Source organism: Lepisosteus oculatus, chromosome 21 (genome assembly GCF_040954835.1).
Source record: "Lepisosteus oculatus isolate fLepOcu1 chromosome 21, fLepOcu1.hap2, whole genome shotgun sequence".
Classification (NCBI taxonomy): Eukaryota; Metazoa; Chordata; class Actinopteri; order Semionotiformes; family Lepisosteidae; genus Lepisosteus; species Lepisosteus oculatus.
The window spans coordinates 9,664,404-9,675,670 of NC_090716.1; the positions used below are offsets into that span (position 1 = coordinate 9,664,404).

The following is an 11,267-nucleotide window of genomic DNA, read 5'->3' on the forward strand; positions in this document are numbered from 1 at the left end:
TGCGTGCCATCTTTCTGAAAGAGAGAGAGGTGACACCAGAAGAGCATGTAGGCATATAGTCTTGCCAAGGTAATCTAAAAAACTAAAAAAATATTCACTTTGCTTTTTTTTTAATTTCGGCCTGCAGTTGTCATTGGGATATTTCTCTTTCAACCTGTTTCCATGCTAAATGTTTAAATGATATCAGTCATGTTGGCAGACAAGGGGTTGGGGCGGGGGAACTACGTTATACGTGGAAACATCTTATTTACTTTTACAAAAGAACACGTTGTCCTTTGTTACCATCTGCATTTTTTTGTTTGTTGGTGTCGCTCTCAGTCTGCCAGTGCAGTATATATGGGAGCAGTTTATCGGAGAACACATAACGGTTAATCAGACATAAAACAAACTGGGAACACGGGAGGGGTGACGAACACGAGCAGGCTGTTCGGCCCGTCTCGTCGCTCCAGCTGGCTGCTAGTCCCAGCGGTCGGGTCTCGTCGGGTCCGCCCCCTTCACTTCGTGCCGGCTGGTGTCCCCACGCGGTGGTGGGGTGCCGGAGTGAACACCTAACGCCCGCCCTCTCTCCTCTTGTGTCGGAAGCTCTGCATGCCCAAGGGGCTGACGTTCAGGACGCAGGCGGACAGCCGGGAGCCACTGTTCCACTCCTTCATCATCACCCGGGAGGACGGCTCCCGCACCTACGGCTTCACCCTGACCTTCTACGAGGAGGTGACCAGCAAGCAGATCTGCAGCGCCATGCAGACCCTGTACCACATGCACAACGCCGAGCAGTACGACATCCTGCACACCACCTCCTCCTCCTCCTCCACCAACGGCAGGGACTGCGGGGGCAGCCAGGAGGAGCTCGGCGGCACCGCGCTGTCCAAGCTGCAGCGCTTCAACTCCTACGACATCAGCAGGGACACGCTGTACGTCTCCAAGTGCATCTGCCTGATCACGCCCATGGCCTTCATCCAGGCCTGCAGGAAGGTGCTGCAGCAGCTCCACCAGGCCGTGACGTCCCCCCAGCCCCCACCACTGCCCCTGGAGAGCTACATCTTCAACATCCTGTACGAGGTGCCCCTGCCGCCCTCCGGGAGGTCCCTGAAGTTCTCGGGGGTGTACGGCCCCATCGTGTGTCAGCGGCCCAGCCACAGCGAGCTGCCGCTCTTCGACTTCCCCGTCGGCGAGCTGTTCGAGCTCCTGGGCTTGGAGAACGTCATCCAGCTCTTCACCTGCGCCCTACTGGAGATCCAGATCCTGCTGTACTCCCAGCGTAAGTTCCCCTCCCTGGCGCTGTGGGTCGGCTGCTCTCGGCTCGTTCTCTATGACAGTAAGTGACAGAGAAGGCGCGGTTCGTCAGCCAAAACAGCGCCGAACTTCTGTGACGGACCCTAGATTGTGGTTTCTGTGCTTATCTCCGACACCACTAGTCAAATAAAATAAATACAACAGCCTATCCACAGAGATGCAGCAGTGCCTTATGCAGTACACCTGCATAAGGTGTTTTTCCTTTAGAGACAACGGTGCTGATCGCTCGTTTCCTGTGCAGGGTGTCTAGTCTGATTCTGAATGGGCGTTTCCACTCGTGCACTCGGGCTCATGCCTCATTGACTGCTCTCTCTTGCACGAGGACCTTCGTGACGGCTCTGACCTTGATGAAACCGTTGACTTTGTGTCGCTGCATTGCTCCAATTATGTCTCATGTAGAGATCATGACAGTCCTGCAGGGAAATATAATAAGATTGCTTACAGAGACTTCTCCATGTGCATCGTGCCCTGACACACAGAAGGTGTGGAGGACAGGTATCCCATAGGATTCTGTTTCATCCTTCTCTGCAATTGTAGACATTTTTCCCATTTAACGTAAATGCCTTCCAACAGTGAGCTGATTTTCAGTCTTCCAAGTCTTTTCAGTATCACTTCATAACAAGTGCCCTTAATTACAGTGAAATTATACATGAAGGAGCACATGGGTAGTGCAGATTATTCCCATGGTGTCTTGTATCCAGCATGAGGGGATGATGAAAGTGTGGTCAGTCTTTTTCCTGTTAGTAACACAATGCAAGGATATTATGTAAGGTTCCATAAACCTTTTAGATCGTTTAAAACAGTTTTATTTTTTTCTAAAACAGTAGGAGCTTGTTTTCCCCTATTTTATAAAGAGCAGTGTGTTGATCTTGGTGGAGTAGAAAACACTTTATTGTGGCCTCGACGATTCAAGAGGTGTGATCCATTATTAAATCATGTCGTTTCCGTGGTGCTAGACATTATCCTGTATGTTTTCCTATTTTAGTACTTTCTGTTGGCATGTGCTCATTATAAAAAGATGCAAAATGTGGTACTGCCAATCCTAATTAAAAGTGTTCAAAAATATGATTTTGACCATTTTTTAACTAAAATGAAAGGCAGGTGAGAAGGATGACACAGGATGTCTTTGAGTCCTCTCTTCGCAGTGGGGAATTTAACCCTCTTAAGTTGAGCTTTTTATAGGCGCTGCAGCCTGACAGAGCCCTTATTGTCAAGCTGGTTGAGATCTAGATGGTATTTATAGGAGACAAATCCAGGTTAATTCCGGTGAATTTGGAGACCCAATAACTGCAGTCTGAAAACATGGAAGGGCAGCGAAATAGAACTGGTGAAGAAGCTTTGACCCAGAGCAGCAAAGAAAGAGGTTTTGAGATGAATATGTCCTGAAGACTGGGTGAATGTCGTGACAAAAAGATGTAAACATCTCAGAAGTATTTTGAGAATTATTATGCATTAAAATCTTTCCATTAAATAAAGTCATGCTTGTTCCTAACCTTAGGGTGAGTGAAAGCTGGGTTGTGCAGTGCCTATTGCAGAGTTCAGGCAGTTGGTCTCCTATAGTAGCATCAAGTAATCGTCAGATTGAAAGTGGCATGCTTGTCTGGGTGAATTCCGCTGTGGAAATTGAATAAACAACCCTACTGCTTTGTAAAACCGTCTCCTTGGGTGTTCAGAAACCACGTCTTGCATAGCTTTCTTATTCCCCCTGTCAATACACATCTCCTGACTGAAAAAGGCATGAAATACAGGCCAGGTTCAGGGCTTGGATAAGTATTATCTGTTTCCTGTCAGTGGCACAAATGTTTATTTTATGGCACAATTTACTGAAATTGATTTTAAATACAGTACTATAGTAATTGCTTATCAGTATTTTTCTAACACTTACACCAAAAAAGCACAAAACATTAAACATAATTGTACTTGTACTTGTAATTGTAGAAATAGGCATTTGAGAATTTACTTTGAAGAGAACTGTCTTTTATGATCAATGACAACACCACTGCAACTTGAAAGAAATCAGAGTAATTTTTTTCTGCTTTCAGTTTGGGAATACTATTTTCTCACAAGTCTGAATTTTAGCTAAAAGTGTAAACTAAGCCTTTATTTGTGCTATATGTGAACAGAAGAAAGTAAAAAGCAGAATTAAATACTGAAGCTCTTATTAAGGCAGTTTAAAGTAAATCAGTCTACAGCAGCAGTTTGTAGCGAAAGTAGTCATTTATTTTCCTAATGCAGGAATGCAGGTGAATGTTTTGTGCCTACAGTATTATTGGAAAATGTGATATTTATTGATAATTCTAATTTTAATTGGATAATCCAAGAGTATTCTTTATTCTGTGCATGTCTAGTAATTTTTTACATTTATTGTTCAGTTAGCACTTTAAAAATTATAGGGTCTTGCCTCTGATGATGTTAAAGAATTAAATAAAGAACAAAATGTGTCAGTGTTGGGTTCCAAGGAGATATTTATTCATTAGAATTACAATAAATGCCAAATTATTAGTGGAAAACAGCAAAGCCTGTCAGGTGCATTGCTGAGGTGTTGCTAAGCAACGAGTCTCTGAAAAGGAGGATGTCAGTGATGCAGAGAAAATATGATTGGCTAGAAATTACATCATCGTTTTTTTTCTTCAGAAGTCTTAACACTGCAGATTTTTTTTTTTGCAAAGCTTTCCCAAGAATTAAGCCAACTAAATCTGAAAGGAAAAGTACTGTAATGCCATTAGATGAAGTGTCGAACGATGCTAAAATAGCCACCCTTGGTGAGCGAAAAAAATTCAACTGGCGGTTGTCTAGAAATAGTACCGTAATTCTAGTCTCTCAGACAGATGAACCCAAGGTGATGGCTTTTAGATGATGGTTTTCTTGGTAACACTTTAAATATCAACTGCAATTAAGTAATTATGTGTCTTCCGGATATATTACTCACCTCTTCACTTGACTATAATTGTAGTTCAAATGGTACCTTCATCTGTGTAGAAAGCCCTTGCAGAAAATATGCTGCACTGTGACAGGGGTGGTTATTGTATTTACACCGTACTAAATTGAAAGAAATAGTTGTCTCTTGATCTCTGTTTCAAGTGATTTACCTTTGTCAATCACTTTTATCACTTGTTTCTCAGTCTTGACAAAAGAAAATGCCAGCCTGGAACCTGCTTCTGTTTGTTTGTAGTTTAAAAATGTATTTTTGAAAAGGCCTGTTTTCTTTTTTTTCTCTGGGATGATGTGGCCAAGATGAATTTGCACTCCTGCCCCTGAGTCATCGCCCTTTTACTGGGTGATGAATTCATAACAGGAGAAGATCTGGGAAGAGCAGGAAGGGCAGGAAGAAAGGGTTTCTTTGTGTCATACAGATTGAAAAGAACATAGGCATCCTCATTCTTTTAACTGTGTAGTGAACTGTGATGAGCTAGGTAAGAGGACACTTGAAATAGAAAATAAAACTGTATCTTATATAATCTTCCATGGACATCTGAGCTGAAGTAGCAGTCGAATAATGCACATCACAAGCATTTGGAAAACAAAGAGGTCTTATTAATGTAAAATATTCAACCACAGAGCGCTGGCTTCTGTTTTGGAATCTGCATATCCATTCGATTCAGAAATGATTAAGCCGTGGGAAATAGCCTAGCTAGGCTATCTAGGAGCTTAGCTGGTTTGCTGTGTGTACATGTTACACAGGAAATAGTCTCAATTGTCTCTAAATGCTCCTGCAGGAATTTTAGAGCATTTTGCTCCCTGATGCACTGGCTGATTACATTGTCCTGATACTCAGGGATTGGTTTATCAGGTGCAGCTACAAATTACCACTGTGATTTGCAAGATGTTCTGTGTCTTAACCCACCACAGTGCTATACAGTTTGTTACAAAAACCCTTTTTACCATGTCTGGTATATAATTGGGTTGCTTTAGTGCATTATAAGTAAGGAACATAAAGGAAGACTTTGATGTTTTGATGGGTAGATGTAGGATAGAAATCTAAATCATGTTAACTCTTTATTCTTATTCCTGCAGAAATCGCAGCATCCAGCGTCCTCCAGTGTTGCTACCAAAATCTCGCTGGCTGTTGCATATTGATTCGTAAAAGTGTTTCTTGTAGGGTGGTGTCATTTAAAAAAAAAAAACCTGAGAGGAACAGCAACCACTCTGACGGTTATTTATTGTTTTCTTCTGACTTGTGTTGAAGTGCCAAAGCGAAATTAGCTTCCGTCTTCGGCAGAACCAGAAAGTCCCTCTTCATGAACACGAGTGCCAGATTAAGCCGCAGGGGGTAGATTATGCTGTCTGTTTTGAGAATAGGTTATATCTTGGGAAATGGAGTATGCGGTATTTTAGGAATGGCTTTCTTTCATTGAGCGCCTCTTCCCTGGAGCTGTTGTTTCTCTGCGCGTGTGGGCGGCGGTGACGGTGTCGGGTGATGTCTTTCAGATTACCAGAGACTGATGACGGTGGCAGAGAGCATCACGGCCTTGATGTTCCCCTTCCAGTGGCAGCACGTGTACGTGCCCATCCTGCCCGCATCCCTGCTGCACTTCCTGGACGCGCCCGTGCCGTACCTGATGGGCCTGCACTCCAACGGGCAGGACGACCGCTCCAAGCTGGAGCTTCCACAGGAGGTGAGGCGTCCCGTTGGCCCCCGCGTCGCCCCGAATCGCGCTGTCGATTTCCGCCCCGAAGGAGCCGCTGTTCCCCGTCCTGCACGTTGTACACACAGTCGGTCCGCTCGTCCATTTTCTCTCTGCTTCTTCCAGTGCAGGGTGGCAGGGGAGCCAGTGCCTATCCCAGCAAGCAATGGGCCCAAAGCAGGGTACACCCTGGATGGGACGCCAGTCCGTCACAGGGCTTCTAGCACAATGCTGACAGCCCCCATTTGCAGATTATTATATTTATGATATAGAGCCGTTTGCCAGTTTTGGTCTCGTAGATGTCGATTCATTATAGTTCAGACAGTCGCTTTAGTGTCAGAGGGAGCTGTGACATGCAGGCACTTTGATTTAAAGGTCTGAAGTATTTTGTCACATCGTTGTACCCGGAGGAAACTCACGTGAACATGGGGAGAAGATACAAGCTACCCTCAGACTGCACCCCTGGTCTGTAATTGAACCCAGGGCCCCAGCACTGCCAGGCAGCAATGCTGGCCACTGCGCCACTGTGTCACCCCCTGAACACACAGTCGAGTGTCTTAAAATATGACAGATCCCGGCAGTAGTCTGTAGTTCTGATCAGTATTAACAGCAGAATTATTGCTGCTGTTTTCTTTTTAAAAATGCCAGGATCCTCAGTGGACTGTTAAAGAGGATTATAAAAACGCTAGTCTACCATATCCACAGGAGTCCTAACCCTGAAGAGGAGATTAGACAGTTTATATAATTATCCTGATTGTTCTGGGAGTTTCTTTCTCCTTCTCTGTTTAAGTGAATGTTTGTCTTTCTTATTTTGCACTGCGTAGGCTGGGTAAAACTACTCTCGTACATCTCTGTTGCGTTTAGCAAAGGCCTATAAGTCTGATAGCAAATAATTTTTAATCTGTTTATCATCTGTTCAGTGTCTCTGCTTTGCATCTATCCTTTCTATGTATTTGCAATGCCGTTGTCTTATGCTACACATGTGATCAGTAAAAGTAAAACTAACATCCAGGTGGGGCTGCACATTGGTGGTGGTGGAGGGGAGTCCCCATTACCTGTAAAGTGCTTTGAGTGGAGTGTCCAGAAAAGCGCTATATAAGTGTAAGCAATTATTAATTAATTATGACCATGTGCTGAAGTTTTGATAAGATATACTGAAGATGAGAAATTGTTTTCACTTGCCTGACATTGGCATATGATTCTCCCAAGTTTGATTTTGATTTTTAAATTCCTCAAAATATTATACTTGAATGCTTATTTTCCAAAGTAATCTGCCTGAATGGGAGCAGTCCATATTGTATGGCACTCCTATCTGAACCATTAGATCCATCCTGTCTTGGGAGCATGTGACGAAATCTTGGAAGTTCTCAACAGTGCTAGAAATGTAGTGCTCCATGGTTCTGGGTTGTCAGTCACTGATCTATAGGATGAATTCTGAGATCTAGGCAAAGGTTTGCACCAGATCCCTACCATTCCAGGTACCCTCTGTCCAGGGGACGGCAATTCCTTGTTCGCCTATGACTCTAACCTGCCTTGCTCCTTAATCAGGCCTGCCTGCTTTCTATAATGAGCTGGATCCCACATAAAAGGGACAAGTTTGACAATTGAATGGGCATACAAGTTCTCAATTTCATTCTGTGATTGGTTTTATAATGTAACTTAACTGGGATGAATCTGCAACCCTCTCATAAGCAATATTTAGTCTTATTAAGGCCACATTTTCCAGGACAAGGGTCAGTGGAGGTAACTTGCTGGAACAGCAGAAGTGATTCATGAAACCTCAGCCTTCACTGTCCAAATTGCCCCACGCAGAAACCTTTATTTTTATATGTGTTTGCGACATACTGTTCCAAAAGCAAGCTCTTTGAGATGATGTCTTTAGTAAGAAATATATTTTTTTAGATATAAAAAGCTCATTATAGAGAGAAAATCTCAGAAATTCACATTTTGGGAGGGATTTTCTACATTTTACAGCAAAAGTGAAAAGTTAGGATTTGTGTTTAAAATCACATATCAGGGTGGAACTCATTTCTTTGACAATCCGTCCTGGTACAATTTCAGCTTTAGGGTTTTTCACCTCTCTGTTATCTCCATGGATCAAGAACAGTAATTTGTTTTGGCCTTCTGGCAGAAAATTTTAGTGAAATGCTGACAGCCCCCATCTGTGTGTTATTATATTTATGACATAGAGCTGTTTGCCAGATTTGGTCTCACAGATGTCGGTTCGTTACAGTTCAGATAGTCACTCTTGTGTCAGAGTGAGCTCTGATATGCAGGCAGGTTGATTAAATGGCCTGAAGTATTTTGTCTTTCTTTCGGCTCCATCAAACTAAATGCTGGACTGTTATCCTTAATATTGTAATGAGGCCACCTTACGTATTGTGCTTATTGTATACCTTATTGTGTTGTACTGGGATTTTAGATTTTTGTACTGATATGTACATAATAATAACAATAATTTGAGCATAAGGAAAGAAAAATTGAGAGAATTGTATGTACCTTTCCTCTGTGTGTTGCAGTGTGGCGACACCTACTGGGCAGAACTGATTTTCAGATGTGTTTTGAGCGCGAGGCTCTTTATTTTTGGTATTTGTTTGCAAACGATAGTAACTTAGTTTCTGTTGTATAAGTATATTTTTATTATTCACTTTGCAAGCTTCCACAGGCAGAAGTCAGTAAAGAGAAGGAATGTGTTGTGTTGTGGAATGTGTTGTGATCTGGCATGCGACATGATGGAGATATTGTACAAAAAACCTTTGTAGTGACGTTGAAATTGCAGCGCTGTGATTGTGGGACGTCAGTTGTCAACATCTCCAGCATAATATCGTCTTGCTCCTCCTTTCAGGCCAACCTGTGTTTTGTGGACATTGATAACCACTTCATAGAGCTGCCCGAAGACCTGCCCCAGTTCCCTAACAAGCTGGAGTTCATCCAGGAGGTGTCGGAGGTGCTGATGACGTTCGGGATCCCTCCGGAGGGCAGCCTGCACTGCAGCGAGAGCGTGTCCAAACTGAAGGGCTTCCGGGCCTGCGACGTGGCCTCCGACAAGCGCAACGGCAACCTGGCGGGCTCGCCGCTGAACTCCTACCACCTCCTGAAGGAGAACGAGACCATCGCCCGCCTGCAGGCCCTGGTCAAGAGGACAGGGGTCAGCCTGGAGAAGGTGGGTGTCTGGGGGGCTGCTTGCAGAGCTCTGCGTCTTGACCCCATTTAAGCTCAGGGTGGTCTAGAGTGGAGCAGAACCTTCTGCTTTCCAGCCAAAGCCGAATTGCGAACCTAGTTCTCCACATAAATTTCAACATAAGCCGACGAGAAGAAAACTTTCTCCCAGCAAACAAAAGGGCCTCCAGCAGGACCTGAGATTTTGAGTTTGCAGCTGGCGTGTGGATTCAGGTTTTGATTTAAATAAAATCCATATTCAGTCTGTTCTTTTCTTACAGTATGTGCCTCCATTGCAGCTGGCTAGACTTAGGCCTCAAGACCGTTTATGGGAAATTAGAATTTGTTTCCTTATAGAAAAAAGCCCTGGAAATCACCCTTTGTAAACAGAATTTTTAAAACTCCAAAGTCCTTTTATCATATAGCTTTGTATAAAGCTATTCTTAATACAGAAACAGAAAACACAGTTACTGTTGAAAGTTTCTGAATACATCCGACCCCAGTGATCGTTAGATATGACTTGACCAAGCTACCCACTCATGCGCTGTTCCTTCAGTGCCAGCGGTAAAAGGCATGAACCTGGGTTACTGTATAACGCATCCTTTAGTGTGTCACTTTGCCTGGAGTCAAGTCCAGATTATTTAAGGAAGTTGTTTTTTTTATCAGATTTTGTAAATATTTAATTTGGTTTCTGAAGCTAAAAATCAAAGTTATTGTTGCAAAAAAACCTAAATTATTAAATACCCATTTACCCGAATTACCTTTTAATGTAGGTTAATAGTTTGTTGTGTTCAGCTGTTTTGGGCAAGACCTTTGAAATCCAGGTGCTCTTCAGAGCAGTGCTGTAGGGAATTCAGGGAAATCGTGCAGAGTAAGAAACAGAGGACCTCACTGAAGGCTTTGTTTCTGCGTGTGTTTTTTACCCAAATGGCACTTTGTGAAGAAATATTTAATTGGTGTGCTGCTCAATGCCAGTCCTACAGCCTAATGGAGTGCTTGCAGCCACCTGCAGCCATAAAACACGTCTTCCTGTCTCAACCTTGGCTAATTTGTTGTTGTTTTTTTTTAAAATAATTAATCAGCCAAATTGGCAGCCACCCTTTTTTGGAAAACTGTAATCCAGCCAAGTTAAGACAGCTGTCCTAAGAACCTACAGGCACAGCCACGTCTCCGTTGCGCTGTTCCTTGCTTATTGATATAAGCATCCAGATAGTAGTGCAAATTTGTCAGGTTCTGTAGATATCATGTACTGTGTATGTTGTATAGCTGGAGTTCTAATAGGCATTGAGCCATATGCTTTATTCATACCAGTTGTGAGCTTCATTTTAAGACTTCATTTAAGCATCATTTAAAATTTTTAAATTGTGTTTAAAGATTAAGATATAACAAACTAAAAATAAAAAATGTTTTTTTTTTCATGAAATGGAAATGTGGAGTAGGACATATTACTATGGAAAAGGGTGTTCTAAAGTATGAAATGCCAAACCTTCTTCAATTCTTCAATTATTTTCTTGGATTTGATTCAGTGAAACAGGAGAGAAAATGTTCCTAGTCAGCAGAAATGTTTTCAAAGAGATGTTTTCCAGACGACATACATTTCTGTTTAAGTTTTTTTCATTGTCAGGAAAGTGCCCATGGTATTAATTTCCACAGACTAGACCAAAACACTGGACAGATTATTGCCAGATTGACAGATTAGTAATGAGTACAGTTTAGACATCCGTGGTGACCCAGAAATATAGTGTCTGTGTCCGGTTTTTGCTGGGACAGTCCTGTAATCCACCAGGAAAGCTTTGAGAGCCCCACCCAGAAATCTAGGAGCCCTGTTTTCACCTTAGGAAAACAGAGTCACATTACCTAGAAATGGACTGCTTTTCATTCTGGTTTAGTTTACATGCTTGGTGTCTTTTTTTTTTTTTTTAGTTCAGTTAGTCACTTCACAGAGAAGAAAAGGCAGAAGAGTGATCAACAGAGCTGCCCTTTTAAAGAGTGTAAACAGCTTGATCTGCGTGTTGAGGGGTGGTTTGTTTTTTCTTTCCAAAAAGGTTCGATAACAATAGCCTTGCCATCTTAAAATAGCTATGCTGTCAGCAGCCTCCGCTATAAATGGCAGCCTCCCTATATTTGTCTTTCGAATGGGTAAGGCTAGAAGGAACAGAAAGCTTAGGGTTATTGAAAAGTCAAAGCCCC

General features: G+C 42.9%; 1 protein-coding gene across 4 annotated transcripts in view; it reads left to right on the plus strand.

Annotated features, from left to right (window-relative positions):
• dennd5a (DENN/MADD domain containing 5A) overlaps positions 1-11,267 on the plus strand; it is a 58,581-nt gene that overhangs the window by 22,898 nt on the left and 24,416 nt on the right. For all 4 annotated transcript variants that reach the window (XM_069181881.1, XM_069181883.1, XM_069181882.1 and 1 more), the window contains 3 exons: positions 583-1,258; positions 5,722-5,909; positions 8,764-9,081. In XM_069181881.1, coding sequence (XP_069037982.1) covers positions 583-1,258; positions 5,722-5,909; positions 8,764-9,081 — 1,182 coding nt within the window. The remainder of the gene's footprint in view (positions 1-582; positions 1,259-5,721; positions 5,910-8,763; positions 9,082-11,267) is intronic.